The sequence below is a fragment of the Staurois parvus genome, unplaced genomic scaffold (genome assembly GCF_062004578.1).
Source record: "Staurois parvus isolate SC_StPar_1 unplaced genomic scaffold, SC_StPar_1.0 ptg000715l, whole genome shotgun sequence".
In the NCBI taxonomy this organism is placed as follows: domain Eukaryota; kingdom Metazoa; phylum Chordata; class Amphibia; order Anura; family Ranidae; genus Staurois; species Staurois parvus.
In genome coordinates, this window is record NW_028318511.1 from 4,818,686 (window position 1) to 4,838,411 (window position 19,726).

Genomic DNA, 19,726 nt, shown 5'->3' on the forward strand with positions numbered 1-19,726 from the left:
ACAATTTAGACAGGAGCCAACTAACCTTCCAGCATGTCTTTGGAGTGTGGGAAGAAACCGGAGTACCCGGAGGAAACCCACGCAGGCACAGGGAGAACATGCAAACTCCAGGCAGGTGGTGCCATGGTTGGGATTCGAACCAACGACCCTAGTGCTGCCAGGTGGAAGTGCTAACCACTTAGCCACTGTGCTGCCCACAAATCATCTTCTCTATTTTATAGCAATTTTCTCTTAACCAATGGAAGGAAGGGGGATCCCACCCTCTTTACTACATGGGAAGGCCGCACCCAAATCATTCATTTTCATTTATAACAAAAAATCCATATAATTATATGAATATTGCCATTTATGACAACACATACAAATACTTTTTCTAATACTTTAGCATACATTTAAGAAAAAAATCAAACAGAATAACACCATATGATATAAGTGATTTTATTCTTAGAGATGAAAGACAAACATATTTAGTTTACATACAGAAACTTTATAGATATGGCAGTATAGTTAAGTTACATTTGAATGTGTACAGGTAATTTAAGTAAAAGTTTGTCTGCCTCTCCGTATGGAGCGGCGAGCTCGGACAGGTGTATGTTCTTCCAATGTCTGAGGCAATCCACAGTCAGTGTTGACACAGTTACACTCTTCTACCTCAACATACTCATGATCCACTTGACTGCCATCATTGCACCTCAGCTTCACACGTTTCTTGGTGGTCAGCACATCCTGGCAACAAGTGCACTTATGTGACATTTCCCTGGCAGCTGCTGAGTATCTGGAAGATGGATGGAAATTGATAGAGTTGAGTATGACCATTCTACATAAGTGAGCTGGAAGTTCTTTAGAGTTGCAGTACATCATAAGGTGTACAGGCTAAACGGGATCCTTTTGAAACAATGGATTGAGTACACATTTTTTATATCCCGCTGAATTAAAAGTAGATATAAAAGAAACTGATTAATACACCCTATACTCATTAACCACTTGAGCTTCGGAAGGTTTTACCCCCTTCATGAACAGGGCATTTGTTTGTTATTCGGCACTGCGCTACGTTAATTGGCAATTGCACGTTTATGCAACACTTTACCCAAATGAAATTTATATAAATATTTCACACAAATTGAGCTTTCTTTTGGTGATATTTGATCACCACTGGGTTTTATTTTTTTAGTATATAAACAAAAAAAGACTGAATATTTTGAAAATAAGAACATCTTTTACTTTCTGCTATAAAACATATCCAATGAAAAAATTTAAATAATTAAATGTTTCAAATTTAGGCCAAAATGTATTTTGCTACATGTCTTTGATAAAATAAAATCCTAATAAGTGTATATTGATTGGTTTGTGTGAAAGGTATAGCATCTACAAATTATGGTATATACTATACATACTATACTGGAATTTGAATCTTTTTTTTTATACTAGTAATGGCGGTGATCATTGACTTATAGTGGGACTATGATAATGCAGCAGACAATCTGACACTGACACTTGGCGGGAACTGACTAAATGACACTGACAACCCTAGTGACACTAATATAGTAATTAGTAAATATACTATACACTGTCACTGTACTAATGACACTGGCTGGGAAGTTAACATCTAGGAGCAATCAAAGGGTTAAATGTGTGCCTAACAATGTGTAATGTGTGCTGAGAAAAATCAGATCTCCAGCCCTGCCAGACATGCATGTGTTGTGTAGCAGAGCTGTGTAAATCTCAGGAATGTCCTTGCACACGTTTTATCTGTGTTTTTACCTGTTTGTCTAGAGGTCAGCTTTAAATATGGTATATTTAAAATATTGTTTGAATATTCTATACACTCTACTAGAGTTCAAATAGAATATAATGACATTTTAAATGCTGCTAAAAGGGAGAAAGACAAGACATATATAGTAGTTACTATGCATTTTTCAAGAAAAAGTTTGTTTCATATTCGTCATTGGATGTTAAAAGAGCCACTGTATGTCCACTGTATGTCCACTGTATATCTGATGCCCAAACACCCATTCTGCATTATGTAATAATAATTCCATATGGATGAGGTGATAGTTTTCCCTCTATTTTGGGATGGCCCATAAGCTTTTCCACTTCAGATACTAAGCTGAAAATTTCTATACTGGATAATAGACTTGTTTTTTTTCAGTTAGAATTCCCCTTTTATGACTATTTTTTATAAATTGTAAGATATTTTTGAAAATCACCATGCATATGGACAGTTTAAGAATGACACGGAAAATAATTTACTAGGAAAAGTCAATAAGTAAGTTAGAGTGCAGCACGTTAGGTGTGTATTACACATGAAGGTCATATGTCTTATTGCACTTACTGTATATTGCAAGTCTTCTTGCCTAAAGTCCCCAATATTTTAGTTTTGTGTTCTGTCATTCTCCAGCTCCAACTGGCTGACTTGGCTGTCAGAAATTTTCAGCAGACTTACTTTAATCTAATACTAAGCTCAGAAAAAGTAATCTACTCGTGTCATGTTTAGTTTACAATTTTAATCAGTCTTTACCTTGATAAATTACCTGTTGATTTCAGTAAACGCACAAGGTCTTAGATGGCTAACACCCTGAGATCTGCTAGTAAAGAGGATGTTAGTAGTTTTCTTTGTCATGTGTGCCTGGTGTGGCTAGCAAGTCTCACTATACAATATAAAGACTATTAAAGGAGATGTATGGCCAAAGCTCTTTTGACCATATTTCTCCCGTGGGTCACAGGAGTGCACTTAGTTCTGCACTCCTTTGACCCAGATTCAGCTGATGTCACAGAGATGGTCCAGGCTCTCTAGGGAACTTGGCAATAATGTGCTGCTAAGAGCTTGAGGCAGCCACTTGTGCCCAGCGAGGGGCAGAGTAGAGAGCCAGTGACTGACAATCACCTATCTGTGCTTAGAGCAGACCTGATAACTGAGCGATCAGTGGTCTTTGATCACTCAGTTCTTGGTGTAGAGTTGGCGGGGTCAGCTGCAGCATAGGTGACTATAATTTTTTTTTTTATTACTGCACTTCTCTTTTAATGCTTGTGTCTTCCTTTCAAGCTCAAGCTGTGATTTTTGGTTTAGCAAACATTCCTCCTTGCAGTAGTAGAATTGTCCTTGAAAGTCTGTAGAGATGCTGAAACTTCTGATAGTGTGAATCCCCAGTTCCGCTGTTGCTCTCAGTGATTTCTCCTGCCATCCCCTATACCACTAAAAAACACAACTTAGGGGCCAGTGGACTGAGCACAGTTGGGTACCATTACTCCCAGTAGTGTTGGTGTCTGAGGAAAGCCTATGTGCTGGGAAAGATTTTGCTGCCATTTCTATTTTAAGTGGAGAGCCATTTTCATATAAATATACACAATTTGCCTATTAATAGAATTAAGATCTTACAATGAATAGGTGTTGCAGGTCCCTTCACACCGCGACATCTTCACCGCATCTATTGATCGGCAGTTATTGAAAGTTAGGTACTCATAAGTTTGCCGCAACTCACAAGATTTGCTCTTTTGAATACCTGGATAATGAGAAAAACATATATTATTCAGAGTTGTCCTAGTACATCCTAATCTCAAATACAACTCCGGCCTCCACGCTGCTAAACAAACCTACTACAACACTCTCATCAAAACCTTCTCATCCCATCCTCATCAACTCTTTTCTACCTTAAATCCTTACTTCATTGCCCATTGTTTCCACCCACTAACTTACTGCCCAGGAGATTGCCAGTCGTTTCAAGAACAAGATCGCCACAATTCGTGATAAGATCTCCAGTGTCAGGCTTCCTCCTCCAACAAACATACCAAGTCCAACACCACACTCAATACTCTCCTCTTTCAGCTCTGTTACTACCGAGGAGGTTGCCAACTTCCTTTTCGAAGGCTCACCTCAATACCTGTCCCTGGACCCTGCCCCCTCACAATTTTTGCAACCTCCTTACTGCTCTATCATAAACTCTCTAACTCACATCTTCAACCTCTCCCTCTCCACCGGTACCTTTTCCTCCCCACTCAAACATGCACTGGTTACCCCTATAGTTACAAAACCCTCGCTGGACCCCACCTGTTTGAATAACTTAAGGCCCATTTCCCTGCTCCCATTTGCCTCAAAGCTTCTTTAGCGCCTTGTCCACAACAGTATGAGTTGCTACCTCAGCTGACAACAACCTCCTCAATCCTCTACAGTCTAGCTTTCGACAACATTCCATTGAAACTGCCTTACTAAAACTCATTAACGATCTACTAACTGCTAAAACCATTGGCCTTTACGCCGTACTCATACTCTTAGATCTTTCCGCTGCCTGTGACACAGGTAACCAGCCACTCCTCCTCAGTAAACTCCATTCCCTTGGCCTCCGTGATTCTGCTCTTTCCTGGTTGTTCTCTTACTTTTCTCAGAGCTCTTTCAGCATTACATACAACACCAACTCCTCTGCTCCTCTTCCTCTTTCTGTTGGGGTACCCCAAGGCTCTGTCCTTGGGCCCCTCCTTTTTTGTACACCTCCACCCTGGGTCAATTGATAACCTCTCATGGCTTCCAATACTACCTCTATGCTGATGACACCCAGATCTATCTCTCCATTGCCCAGCTTAGTCCCTTGATCTCCTCATGTATCACAAATCTACTGAGCGACATATCAGTATGGATGTCACACCACTTCCTCAAACTCAATCTTTCTAAAAGTGAGCTTGTAATATTTCCTCCTCCCCGACCCCCCAGTCATGACTTTATTGTTAAGATCAACAGCACAACCATTGGTCCCTCCCCACATGCCAGAGTGATGGGCGTAATTCCTAGACTCTGACCACTCCTTCGGGCCCCACATCCAACCACTGGCTAAATCCTGCCGTCTCAACCTCCAGGACATTTCCAGAATTCACCCCTTCCTGACTAACGACACCACAAAATAACTTATCCATGCCTTGGTTATATCCCGCCTTGATTACTGCAACTCCCTCCTTACTGGCCTACTTTTACACAGGCTATTCCCCCTTTAGTCTATTTTGAATGCTGCTGCTAGACTTGTACACCTTACCAACCAATCAGCGACCACTGCCCCTCTCTACCAATCTCTTCACTGGCTTCCACTAGCCCAATGTATAAAATTCAAAATACTAACCACAACGTACAAAGCCATCCACAACACTGCCGCTAGTTATATCACCAACCTTATCCACAGAAATCGTCCAAATCGTCTGCTCTGCTCCTCCCAAGACATCTTGCTCCCTTGTCACCTCCTTCCATGCCCGCCTCCAGGACTTCTCTAGAACCTCTCTAGTCCTCTGGAACTCCCTACCCCAGTATGACTGGTCAGCCCCCACCCTTTAGGCGATCTTTGAAAACTCACTTATTCAGGGCAGCCTACCCGCCTCCACCTAATAACTGTACTAGAATTACCTCCACCAGATCATCCCCCACAGCTATCACCTTTTGTATCACCTCCACTTTCTTTAGATTGTAAGCTCTCTGAGAAGGGCCCTTCTTTTCCTTCTGTATTAAACTGTATTGTAATTATACTGCCCCTCATTTATATTGTAAAGCGCTGTGCAAACTGTTTCCGCTATATGAATCCTGTATTATAATAATAATAAAAAAATGTTAGCTAAAATAAACAATAGCATCAAAACACAAAGATAAAATAAATTTGTATTTGACATACAGTATACTGTATATCATTATTTGTAGTTATGAGAATGTTTGTTTGTTTTTTTATTTGGCTGCCATTGCTGAAAATATCACCTGGAACAGTAAAAATATTCATTAAATAATAAGTTCACCTTTTGTTAAAAAAAAAATAAAATAAATGCACATTTTGTAGGTTAAAAATGTGTATTTTTTTTTTTTACATTGCAGCCTGTAAAGCATAGCACCAGCAATCAGTGGATCACAGGTACAATGCCAGGCTCCTGCAGACACTCAGTATAGCTGTCTGCCTGTACCTCCCGTATGACAAGACAGTTACTGAATTGTAGGAAATATAAATGAACTACGAGAGCAGCCATTAGTGCCCTCACAATTCATTGACAACTACATGCCATCTGCTGTGGTGGCAAAGAGATTTGTAGTTCATTCACAGAACTCTGTGAATAATTGGCATTGCCATGTGGGAGGAGCCATGCTTTTTTTAAAATTGTAAGAGTGGGTGCGGGAAGAGGATCCCCTGTCCACTGTCACAGTGAGGGATTGGGGGTGAAGTGGGCTGGACTGCAGCATATTAGCATGTAACACCATATATATGAGTGTAACATGTTACTGTACTGCCATCCCGTACCCCCCTGCACATTTTTCATGCATGAATGGACTCTAATTGGCGCACATGTTTTTATGCATTGAGGTGCATTACACATGCATGTCTGCACTTTCAGTTTGAATGGGTTCTTAACATAACTTCTGCAAATGAAAAAACTCACATGCACTATTTTTAACAACATACATAACAATTCAGTTTTGTGGATTGTGGTGCGTTATAGCTCAAATGCATTTTCATGTTACTATATACTACATGTGCATTGGGATTCCATTCATAATGGATGCCTAAAAACTGAAATGCACATAAACCGTTACCGTGCATTGCAGAAAGGAACGTTTCGACAAAACAGTGTGAATGCGCCCTAAAGGTTACTGATTTAGGATTTTATTCTCACATTTCACTCTAATGATTAGTATAATTCAATTCAGTCTTTATTATGTAAGGTATTTTTGCTCGATGATTAACCCCTTCCCACCTACATTCTGTATATTAATATTTCCCCTAAAAATGCCCCATGCAGAGGACACATTAAAAATGTTCTAACTTTTGGAAACCTAAGTGCAACTGTTAGCACTTAATTCTGCAGCCTCCATTTACATTGGGAACCAACCAGAAGTATTCCCTATGATGTGATTACTATGCCAATTCTATAACAGTAATTACATGCAGGTACAGTACATACAGGTTAGAGCAGCAATGGGCAAACTACGGCCCGCGGGCCGTATACGGCCCAGCGGACCTTTTAATCCGGCCCGCGGAGCTAGGCTCCTCTCACAGTCCGCCCTGAAGACCGGTGTAGCAAAATCTGTCTCCTATGAGGATCTGTCCCCCTCGACGTATCTGCGCATGTGCCGGAGATCGCCGATCGGCTGCTAATGCCTGAAACTGGCACATGCGCAGATACGTCGAGGGGGACAGATCCCCATAGGAGACATTTTCATGCTACCCCGGAACGGCGCGGACAAGGCGAGAGGAACGCGCGGAGCAAAGGTAAGTGAATTGACACAGGGGGGACTTGGGGACTTAATATGGGGAATGAATTACTATAGGGGGGATGAATTACTATAGGGGGGATGAATTACTATGGGGGGTGAATTACTATAGGGGGGATGAATTACTATATGGGGGATGAATTACTATGGGGGATGAATTACTATGGGGGATGAATTACTATATGGGGGATGAATTACTATGGGGGATGAATTACTATATGGGGGATGAATTACTATGGGGGATGAATTACTATGGGGGATGAATTACTATATGGGGGATGAATTACTATGGGGGATGAATTACTATAGGGGGGATGAATTACTATGGGGGATGAATTACTATATGGGGGATGCATTACTATATGGGGGATGAATTACTATATGGGGGATGAATTACTATAGGGGGGATGAATTACTATATGGGGGATGCATTACTAGGGGGGATGAATTACTATATGGGGGATGAATTACTATATGGGGGATGAATTACTATGGGGGATGAATTACTATATGGGGGATGAATTACTATGGTGGATGAATTACTATGGGGGATGAATTACTATAGGGGGGATGAATTACTATGGGGGATGAATTATTATATGGGGGATGAATTACTATGGGGGATGAATTACTATGGGGGATGAATTACTATGGGGGGATGAATTACTATGGGGGGATGAATTACTATATGGGGGATGAATTACTATATGGGGGATGAATTACTATGGGGGATGAATTACTATATGGAGGATTAATTACTATGCTTACTATGGGGGAATATTACTATACTTACTATGGATGACACATACACATCATTCATCTACTCTTGGTCCGACCCCCGGGTCCAATATATGAACCCATTGCGGCACTCAAGTCAAAAAGTTTGCCCACCCCTGGGTTAGAGGCTTCACTGATAAAATGAAGCCTTTCAGCCTGCTGAAAAAGACTGCCTTCCTTTAAACCTCAGCGTTCCTCTGTAATGCTAAACAATAATGGCAACCCCTCACCACTCCAAAGTATACATTGTTACACAATGGTTTTTTTTGTTTTGCTGGCCAGCTGGTAAGTGCCCTGGGAAATACATTTTTTTTGTTTGCTGTTAAAGCTCTTCAATGTGCACTTTGCTCTAAAAGCTACTTATAAATTGAGGTGGTTTCCACCCCCATTCCTGTTTTGATGACAATGCAAAATTCGGGATGTTCTTTACTGTACTTTCTCTCTTGGTGATAAGGGTAAACAAGACTAATAGATGACTCTCCCTAACAGGGACACAGATGACAATAAAAGCTGATAGGTGTGTAGGGGAGGCCTAACCAGTGTACCCAAGAATTGAGTAAACATACATGGATAAACGTTGTCTATATTGTAGAAATTGACTGTTTAAAGAAATAAGGTCATTTACAACAGTGGCACCACATGTGTTGCAGGTCATACACTTCTGCAAGCTGAAGAGGGCACTGTTATTTCACAAGGCACTTTCCAATAGTAATATATCACACAATTACAGTATTCACAGAAGTGAGTACTTCCCTCACTTTTTTGTAAATATTTTAATATATCTTTTCTTGTGACAACACTGAAGAAATGACACTTTGTTACAATGTAAAGTAGTGAGTGTACACCTTGTATAACAGTGTATATTTGCTGTCCCCTCAAAATAACTCAACACAGCCATTAATGTCTAAACCGCTGGCAACAAAAGTGAGTACACCCCTAAGTGAAAATGTCCAAATTGGGCCCAATTAGCCATTTTCTGGTGTCACGTGACTCGATAGTGTTCAAAGTTTCATCTCTTCAATGTTGTCACATGAAAAGATATAATAAAATATTTACAAAAAATGTGAGAGGAGTACTCACTTCTGTGAGATACTTTATATACCACAGAATGCTAGTGGGTGACTGTTAAAGGAAGCTGACAGAAGAGACACCCTGTAAGCCGAAACCTACTCTTTACCTCATCGACTGGTACCTCTCCCTAATGCTACTCCTACTCTCTCCCTAACTAGTGGTGGTCTGTCTCCTCCCACACTGCAGGCATGGCGAATGACACCAAATCTTTCATTTATATAATTCTCTGCCATGATAAATGTCCAAATCCTAAATCTCCAAATTTCAGAAACTAAAAAAGATATGCCCTCCTCCCCAAGATATCTGCCTGGAGCTTATAGCAGGGGACATTTAATCATCAATGGTCTTCTGCCAGCCTGAAGAAGCAGTACAGTGCCACTTTCAGGTAGGAGGATATATTGCAGTCTTCACCAACTTACAGGTGTTCTAATCTCTTTCCACTCTATCAAAAACTAAAAAACAAGTTTACCTTTAGTTATACTTTAAACAGCTATTTCTATTTATTTAGAACTTTATTTGAATAGATACTTACATATCTTACAGCAGCCATCAGGTAAAAGTTCAATTGTGTCCTATAAAAAAAAAATAACATACAATGTACTGTATGAAAAAAGACATTTCAACAACATAAAAACATAAACTTCCCGTCATCTGGACAGGTATTGTTAGGCATTCTGCGGAGTTGCAGCAAGGCTCAGAAAAAAAGCCATTAGGCCATAAATACACAAGCTTCATCTTGCATAAGAGAAATGTGTACAGCAAGCTTTTACAAGTATTTGAAAGCTTTCATAAAATCTTAAATATCTTAGCAGCTTTCCTGAAGCTTTTCATCCTTAGTTTAGTGATATTAGACTAAGGTCCAAATAGAAGTGCTGGCTATCATGCTGCTGGTAAGTTTTCAAAAAGTGTCAGCACTAATTGAAATGGAAGCCTGCATGAAGCTTAAAGCTTTGCAAAAAATTCTTGCTGTACACTGATTATATACAAGGTGAAGCTTGTGTGTACAAGGCCTTAGGGGCAATTCACGAGTAAGTAATGTAAAACTAGACAGTATGGTGCAGAGGGTTTAAAGCAGGCAACACAGCCATGAGCAGCCCAGCCTCTAAGCAAAGGGGCAGATTTTAGTGTGGGCTGAAAGAAAGAAAAAAAGAGAAAAGAAGTGTAGGGACTGCTAAAGGGAGGAAGTGGCATCATATTAGGATGACGAGGGACCACAATGTAAAATCTGTCAGTTGAAGATTGTCCCACCCTCCTTCCTCCCATCAGGCTTAGAGCATGAAGTAATAGTGGGTTGAAAATTTAGGAAAAGGGCCACAGATGGTCACAGCAAGATAGGGTTCTTAATTGTGCAAAAAATTAAACTCAATTGTAAGGTTCTAGTTGGATGATGGGTTGTTGAATCTAACCATCACATAAAATAGGCTTAAGATTTATAGCACTCAAGCCAAGAGAGGACTCCTATAGTATGGCAATATGGCATGGGAGCATGGCATATTTTCCCACTAATGTTGCTTGTTATTTGTTGATATTAATATGGTAACCTTCTTCCAATAGGCCAATGGACTAAACAGCCATTAAGAGGAGCTTTTTCTTACTTTTTTTGAAAGAACTTAAATGTCCTTTTGTTTACTGTTTCCTATGATCTGCCATCATTAGACAGCAGAGATCATAGGTGAAAGGCACAGAGTCAATCAGAGTGGCTCTGTGCCTTGTGATCACTCTGATGGGCAATCTCAGTTAAGCAGTACTATTGTTTACATTCTTACATTGGCAAGCCCTCCCCCAACAAAGAAGGAGGAAGTTACAGTGGATCAATGGAGAGGAGAGAAAGGCTTCAGAAGAGCAAGGCTGTACTGTATATTCTGCACTGAATTCTCACACTACTTACAGGTTCACAATCATCTTCATTGAAGTTTGAGCAGGTAATTTTTGAGGTGGACGAGATGAAACTTGTCTTGATCATATTGCAGCTGTACACTGTACAGTTGTCATTTGCCGCGCGCACTGTTTCGTGATTCTGAAAAACAAGAGGAACTATGGTTTAGCAATACTAGCATCAATTATTCCAGAAAGAGACTCTTGAAAAAGTGTAAAACAGCCATAAACCTAAAAAGCTATAAGTGACAAGTATATATTTGAAACACTCCCAGGAGCCTATCGCACCTGAAAATTGTTTCACATAACTAAATGTTTTTAAAAAAATTGCAAGATTGCTATTAATCCTGTAAAATTGCATGTACATTCATTCTGCAATGTGTGCAAACTCAAATGGTATTAGGTTATCTGCTCTCTACTTTCTTCATTCATAAGAATAGCATGAACCAGGAAACCACATTATGGCCACTAGATGGAGATTATGATCATAAGAAATAAATACTGATTTCAAATGACCATCAGGTCCATCCAGTGGCCATAATGCCATATTAGCTTTGAATCACTCTAGTTGGAACTTACATTGCTCAGGACTCTCTCCCGCTCCTATGCAATGGCCCAGGGCCATTTTTCAGTCACCAGCCTTGTCACATAAGATGAAGAGTAGTGAGTCACATGCTTCTCCATACCAGGCAGTATCTGAATTTTGTTAAATACCAATGACTGAGCAGAGCAAAGAAAAGGTGAGTATGTGCTACTGGGAAGAGCGGCTTTAAGGATAAGCTCACCCCTCCCCCTCCCCCCCTCTGACAGACAGATAGTACAGGGAGAAGTTTCCCCATGCTATCTGCCAAATTTGAAAACAGTGCAGCTGTGTAGGGCTCTGCCCACATGACTTCTGTGAATGAATGAACTGCAAATCCCTTAGCAACTGTTGGCTTGTAGTTTTCAGTGAACTACCACGGCACATGTATAGCACATGCTAATTCATTGAAGCATCCTGTCAGATTATCTGCTTGTTCATACATCCCATACGACAAGCAGATATTCTGACAGGTTTGCAGGAGACCTGCATGGCATCAGCAATCTACTGATCACTGATGCAATGCCTCCTGTAGACAAAAATAACAAATGCACATTTTTTTACCTGCACAAAAGTATGCATTTATTATTTTTGCCTAAAAGGTGAACTTATCCTTTAACCAGTTCTCCGCCGCTGTATAGCAGATATTCTGCTACACGGCAGAATGGGTGCGCAAAATCAAGTATATATACGTGCTTTTGCATTTCTGGGTAGAAGGTGCGCGCACCCTACCCGTGCCACCATTCGCAGCCACGGATGTCAATCATCGGGTCCCGGCCGGTGATTACCCACCGGCGCCCGGTGGTTTCCGGCACTCACTGACGAGGAGGAAGACTGTTTTGGTTAAAAATAGTCTTCCTCCCTGTCAGCTCGGGCACACTGCTCGGGTTGGCTGTGCAGAGCACAGCCATCCCGATCAGTTTGCTTACAGTGAAACACACACCCCCACCCCCTAGTAAAACACTCCCTGCACATACTTAACCCTTTGATCGCCCCTCACATTAACCCATTCCTGCCCAGTGCCATTAGTACAGTGTCAGTGCTGTTTTTTAGCACTGATCACTGTATTGGTGTCATTGGGGATGCCAGTGACACCAAGTTAGTCCCCCCCCCAGTTTCAGAATGTCTGCAGCAGTCCCACTAAAAGTAGCTGATCGCCGCCATTACTAGGAGAAAAAAAAATCCATTATCTATACCGTCATTTGTAAACTCTCTAATTTTCATGTAAACCAATTAATTTACAAGTACTAGGATTTCTTTTAGCAAAGACATGAAGAAGAATACATTTTGGCCTAAATTTATGACCAAATTTGATTTTATACATTTTTTTACTGGACATTTTTAATAGCAAAAAGTCCCAAATATTGTTTTTTTTTTCTCAAAGTTCTTGGTTTTTTTTGCTTATAACGCAGAAGAAGAAAGCACAGGTGATCAAATACCACTGTAAGAAAGCTGGGAAAAAAAGGATGTAAATTTCATTTGGGTGCATCGTTGCACAACCTCGCTATTGTCAGTTAAAGTAACGCAGCGCTGTAACGCAAAAAGTGGCCTGGTCAGGAAGGGGGGTAAATCCTCTGGAGGGCAAGTGGCTAAAGTAAACTTTTTGCTTTTCAGTACATGGGCATAGCACAGGTTTCCCTGACCCAAAGCCCATAATAAATTAGTAAAATTTTCTATTTTTAAAAAACAAGTCAGTTTAATGTAGCACCCTCTAGTGTGCTACTAGGGTTAGTGTAGGCAAATTTATTGTGTATGATTCATAGTAACTGAGTGAGTCTGTTATTAGGTTGGGTTACTGCAGATCAGGCTGGATGACTTAACAGGTTGAGACTCTATTGCCTGCTTCTAGAGGACCATGGAAGCTTCCAGAAGTCAGTGGGTGGAAGTGGTGGAGACCTAAATCGGCATGTTTATGTGAGTTTAACCAATAAACCAATCCCAGGTTTGGAGGTCCTGGTAGAGTGGTGAGGCTAACCCAAAAATACAGGAGAGGCAGTCTAGCAGGAAAGTCGGGTGGAAGATGGAGTGCTGAGGAGGCTGTTGGTGGCCTAGGAGGGGCCCCCTAGGTCTAGGGGAGGCTGGCCTCCAGGCTGGGTTCGGATTGGCTAAGGAGGATCCATTCAGCACCACGGTATGAACAGGATCAAGGCTTAGGAGCAGTGGGAGCAAGGAGGACAGAATGAGTATGTTAGCACACCCAGGGATTCACAAGTGGAAAGACTGCCACATGTAGCAAGCCTTCAAAGGACAGTGCTGTGCTTAATCCTTTATCCTTGTCCTGGGAGATCTTCTGAGCACCCAGGAGGGCTGGTAGTGTCTGCAGGCTATGGAGCTGGGAGCAGTTCTACAGGGGAGAGGAGATATCTCTGCATGTAGTTTGCAACAATCTAAGCTAACCTTCAGAGGGAGTTGAGAGTCCTTAGCCTATAAGGGGCTTTTTCTACTGATCCATAAAGACTGACCACATTCAAAGAGAACAGTCCAAGATCTGTTTCTGTAAATAGAAAGGAAGTTGTCCCTGTGCATTGATTCAGTCAAGTTGTGCATCCCATATTCCCTATTATTCTATCCAAATTATTTCCCCTAATAAAACAACAAAAAACAAGCTCATTGACTACTCACTGACTGTGAATGCAAGTGTAGAAAATGCGTGTTGCCAGGCTATTAGGGAGACCTATAAATACAGCGACCCTCAAGAGGGTAGCACTACAGAAATATAAGAAATACACTGGCATTCTCGATTGACCTTACACGTACTGTGCAAATCAAATATGAACCTATTGTAACAAAATATCATTGTGGAAGCCTGAAGATCTGTCGTTATTCCTCCTGTCCTATGTTTAAAGTATTAAAGCTTCTTAATCATATCTCTATGCCCCCCCCCCCCCCCAGATGGTAGTTGAAGGATGTCATTTTTTATTTATTGTCTTTTTGTTTTCTGTCTGGCAGTGGTTTCCTGTACTGCATTTTGATGTAAACTTAAACATTCAATAAATATAGAATTTAAAAGAAAAAAATATATTACTGTGACAAAGTTAAGATTTTCTTAGAAGAAATGATTTTGAAATGGACTTTGGCAGCGCAACAAGAAAGATTTAGTTAAACTGTTATATGTATTTATTAGAAGATCAAATTAGAAAAGATTAAGAGTTATATACCTTCAACAGAATCACTTTATTATTGTCACTGATGACGCAATGGGTTTGTTGACATTCACCACAACAATCGCTTTTGCTCTCTTTCAATTCAAAGCCCTACAGTAAGTAAAATATATGATTTGTTAATATTTCATACAGACATGTTCATAAACATCAAAACTCAGACAAGACAGTCCAGACCATGTTATATTGTATATACAGTAGGTTGACATATTCTACTTACCAGTGGGCATGATTTACTGCAAGGCACATGTTTGCATTGTATCTCAACTCCTGAAGTCTCCATAGAATTTTCTGCGCACACACAGGTCTGGCACTTGTCAGAGAGCACTGAAGCTCCAGGCTGTAGAGAGAGAATACCATAACAAAAAAAAGGATATGGGTACTGTAAAGGATAATTGTATGCACTAAAGTGAAACTCTTTTTGTGAATTATTAGATTCTACAACGGAAGCTCTAATTCATTATGTTGCAATATTGATTAACATCTGCTAAATAGAATTTAAATGTATGTAAACCCTAGCAACAAATTTCAATTATATGCTTTCCACATACACAAGGAGATTTTTTTTGTTCAGTCTCTGGGTTGAGGAAAAGAAATCTAACTGATTCCTCCATCCGTGCTATACAGTGTAGGAAGACAAATCTCCCACTGCAGATATTTTATTCTAACCACAGGCACGAGCAGCTGTTAGAATACACAAACAGTAAATGCAGCTGCTGTTTGGCCAACAGCTTTTTCACCCAAATCCTTTGATTTTTTTAAAGTTAGGAACCATCCAAAATTCACATAGTGTATGGCAAGCCTTAGCTTGTTAGATACAGTATGCCACTGAACACATTTAGGTGTTTAAGTGCAAAAATTCTGCCAAAAATCTTTTAAGCTGATACATTCCTGTGCTCTCTGTCTCTGCTGCATGATTTTCAGCTTCTTTTGTTATGGAGAGGAAAAGGTCTTCTGTAGTCGTGTCCCAGGGTGACAATGCTGCTCCATACCTACAGTATGGTTCCGGAGCATTGTCACTCTAGGACAGAAAGTGTGTTACTGGCAGGATCACCTATACACATAATTGGATATTAAATCAAGCACAGATGTCCAGGAGGAGCATACAAATGAGTTAAAGGATAAATTCACCTTTTAGGAAAAAATAATAAATGCAGATATTTTTGCAGTTAAAAATGTGCATTTATTATTTTTTCCTACAGAAGTCTTCAAAGCTCCTGCAGACACTCCAGCTTTCATGATCGTATATCTGTATGGGTTTTCTGTTGGAAAGCTGGAGAAAGTTTCAATGAACTGCGAGGGTGCTCATCAGTGCCCTTGCAGGTCATCGAGATCTACAAGCTGTCTTCCACGGTGGAAGCAACGCCATTTTTAAAATGTGACAGTGGGTGTGGGGAGAGAGCAGAGCACAAGCTAGAGCATGTTACATCCTAAAAATGGGTGTAACATGTAACATGTTCCAAAGGTGAACTTAACCTTTATTCATCACCAAGGGATTTAATTTTTGAAAGAGCTTACCATGTATTCTGCATTTCCATGTACACAGACTTTCTTCCGGGCTGCAAGAGAGCACAGTTATTTTTATATATGCACAGCATGCTGTATTTGATGTGTATGCAAAGACAAAACTTTTTTGTTTTAGATAAGGAAAGGTTAAAACCCCAATTCAACTGGGGAGATTTCTCTTCACCTCCTGTCTTGGAGACGCTAAAGTAAATGAGAAGAAACCTCTTCAATGAGAATGGAATTGTGTTACAGAAATTGGTGTTCTCACTGATTTTCCCTTATCTATTGCTTTAAAGACAACTTTTTAGATTTCCTCTCACTGTGTGTCACAATGACAGAGAGCACAGGACAAACAGAGGTATTAAAAAGATTTCAAACGAAAGAATTTGTTTGAAAAAGAATTACAAACATGTTATACTTACCTGTTCTGTGCAATGGTTTTGCACAGAGCAGCCCAGATCCTCTTCTTTTTGCATCCTCCGCCGGCGGTCCTGGCTCCTCCCCCCTGCTGAGCGCCCTCAATAACAAGCCTCTGAGGCTCGCTTCTGAGCCATGCTCTGTGTGTCTTTTCATTCACAGAGCACAGCTCGGCCCTGCCTCCATTCTATCCGCATTGGCTTACTGGCTGTGATTGACAGCAGCAGCAGTAGTGCTAGGTGTACTTTCTATTGGAAATTAATAAAGAGCCCACCTGTGGGACTTTTAAAGAAGAGGCTGAGTAAGGCTGCATTCATACTGATCCCTTTTTCTTTTGCTTTTGCATTTAAAAAAACTAGAAAACACATGACCATGTGTATTCCTATGGAACTCTTCACACTGACTTAGGTGTGCTTTTTTATCCCTGCTTGCTGCATTTTTGGTGAAGGTTTGGTGCAGCAAAAAAATGCACCTCCTCATTGAAATCAATGGAAAACACAGAAAAAACGCATAAAAAATGCATGAATCACATGTCCTGTAAAAAACGCTGTAAAAACGTGGCAAAAATGCAGCAAAAACATGGTAAAATACATATGCATGTTTGCTGTGTTTGTCCAAGGATCAGTGTGTACGTAGCCTAAGGTTGAGCAGCATGAACAATGGAGATCTTTCTGGAGTTGGAACAGGTACTGTATGTATAGCACTTGAAAGTGATGTTTGTCTTTTAATTTCCTGACCAAGAGACATAGGAAATAAGATGACATATTTCCAAAGTAAGGTCAAATGCTCACTCAGACAGTTGTCAATGGAACAGGGATCTCTGTTAAAGATTTACTCTCACCTCCTTTTCTAATGACTACTGTAAAGCCTCAAAAATGTGTTGATTTGCCATTGATGTGGCAATAATATAAACAATGCACTCGAGAGCTGTCCTTTACATGGGTGGCATAGATGCATATGTAAATATTTTTACCTCTTGCAAGCAACAAAAATGACAGAAAACATCTATTTCCACTTACAGCATTTATATATGGGGCAACAGTGTCCTTCTGGAATTCCTCCGATAGCTTCATAGCCAAGTCCACAGTTGGGAGATTTATTTGTACATTTACTGGTGTCACACTCTGCAACACAAAGATTCAATATTTAGGGTCAGACAAAAAAATTGTGATCTCAGGGATCATCTCCCTTGACAGGACATTAATTATTATTCAGATTTTTGATGTTTCTTGGCAAGAAATATTGATGAGTGAAATTGCAAGTTGTAGCTTTGTCAAATTTTTAGAGAACATCTGAACATGTTTGGCAAAGTGCATTTGAGTTAATAGGGAATGAGAACTGTGTTTTTTTAAGGCTGTAATGGACTTTAAATGGCTGATAAAAGTTAGGGAATCCCTTTTCAAATAGGGAAGCTACTTGCAAAAGCCTTGCAATTGCCATATGTCATATGTTGTATTATGTTTAAACATATATTAAACATATTTATAAACCTAAAAATGAGTTGCAATAAATGGATATGAACCCTTACATATACCTAGTGAATTGACTAGACTCAGGAGATACACAAAAATTATACAAATCCTCCTACACAAGTTGTGTCTGTTAATTTTCAGTGATCCTTCTTCTAAAACACACATTTTACACAGCATTCCTCAGCTCTGTAAAGCAGGGGACAGGGATCTTACATTACACACTGCAGAGCTAGAGCCCAGAGCTGCAGTGTAATATGATAATTGAATGGCGGAAAGAGATACATCCCCCTCCAACAGGCTCAAAGAACAAGCATAGAGAGCTGAGGTTATGAGTCACCTGCTGTGTCCTGGAGTGGAGCCTGAGCCATCTCCCTCCAGGCTGTTGTCTCAGCTTAGAGTCTTTTCAGTGACTCATGCAGATAGCTGAGAGATCAGAGAGAAATCAGACTCAGTGCTTTGTATTTGGGCTAGTACACATTATAGTGGGATGTGTTTTGTTAATTTTTCATGTCTGAAGATTACAACCACTTTAACTTTCTAATGACCTGTGTCAACAGGCTTCAATGGGTAAGCGTAGCATGATTTTTGTATCAGTTTGAGAAAATTCTGAGATTGATCAGAATTTGTTGACAGGTACATTTAACCTGTAGTTGACCTCCTTGTGACTTGCAATTGAATTGCCTCGAACTGCCTTTGCATTTCTATACACTTGTATATAGAGAGAAGCAGTTCTGAGCATGTCAACACTAGCCTTAAGGGTTTGAAATAATCATAATAAATAGATGAGCGTCTATGATTCATGGTCTAATATTTTGTAACATTTAGGCTAAATAAACAGTTGATTGATCCCAGCACCAATGTTCTCCAATGTTTACTGCGTTGTGTCCATTTTAATACAGCCTGTTAGTGTAAATAGGCTTTGGAACAACCACAGTTCAGAAGGTGGGCATCAAATGTCTTCTTATCCATTTTAGTGTTATTCAAACTAAAAGCAAGAGGTTGACAAACTATGCCTCACTAATGAAAAGTTTTGGTTGCATTACTTGATCTCAGTTGTGTGGACATTAAAGATACATAGTGTGGGGCATTACCAGGTGATACATTTCTTGGAAGAAAGGCAGAAAATAAATTATAAGCAGCACTTACTGCACACAGACTCCTCACAGCAAATATCTTCAGGATTGAGCTGGGTTGTAGGGTAGAAACCTTCTAGTTCACACTTGGCAGTCCTCAGCTTGGGACACTTATGTTCTTGACAAATGATGCCACTGCCACCTTCTCTGCAGACACAGTCCTGGCAGTCAAACTGAAATTCTTCTCCATACTGTATAGTAAAGAATGACCAAAATTATGAGAACTTTCAACATGTTCTCAAGTGCTAGTTCTAGCCAGCTGTGTAGATTGCAGATTTATAAGAAATAACACTGCAGATGGATGTTCCTGAGAGTATCCATTTACCTTGAAATGAGAATGATTGTTTTTTTCTATTTTTATAAATTGGGACCAATAGGTTTTTGGGGTTTTTTTTCTGCCTTTGGATCATCTGCGAGTTTAGGACTTTTACTATGCACATTTTTAATTATTTTTTTTAATTGAGTGAACATAATAGACGTATCTTTTTTTTTCAACCTGCTTGTATAAT

The 19,726-nt window shown here is 40.1% G+C and overlaps 1 protein-coding gene across 1 annotated transcript in view; it reads right to left on the reverse strand.

The window, feature by feature from the left end:
- Positions 1-422: 422 nt before the first annotated feature.
- Positions 423-19,726, reverse strand: part of LOC149445623 (mucin-2-like) — a 166,342-nt gene continuing 147,038 nt past the window's right edge. Inside the window, exons 45-53 of the mRNA XM_089653541.1 lie at positions 19,231-19,408; positions 17,632-17,736; positions 16,208-16,248; positions 14,910-15,029; positions 14,687-14,782; positions 10,962-11,090; positions 9,606-9,645; positions 3,377-3,500; positions 423-775 (exon numbers count right to left, since the gene is read on the reverse strand). Of these exons, the coding sequence (XP_089509667.1) occupies positions 538-775; positions 3,377-3,500; positions 9,606-9,645; positions 10,962-11,090; positions 14,687-14,782; positions 14,910-15,029; positions 16,208-16,248; positions 17,632-17,736; positions 19,231-19,408 (1,071 nt within the window). The 3' untranslated portion in view covers positions 423-537. The remainder of the gene's footprint in view (positions 776-3,376; positions 3,501-9,605; positions 9,646-10,961; positions 11,091-14,686; positions 14,783-14,909; positions 15,030-16,207; positions 16,249-17,631; positions 17,737-19,230; positions 19,409-19,726) is intronic.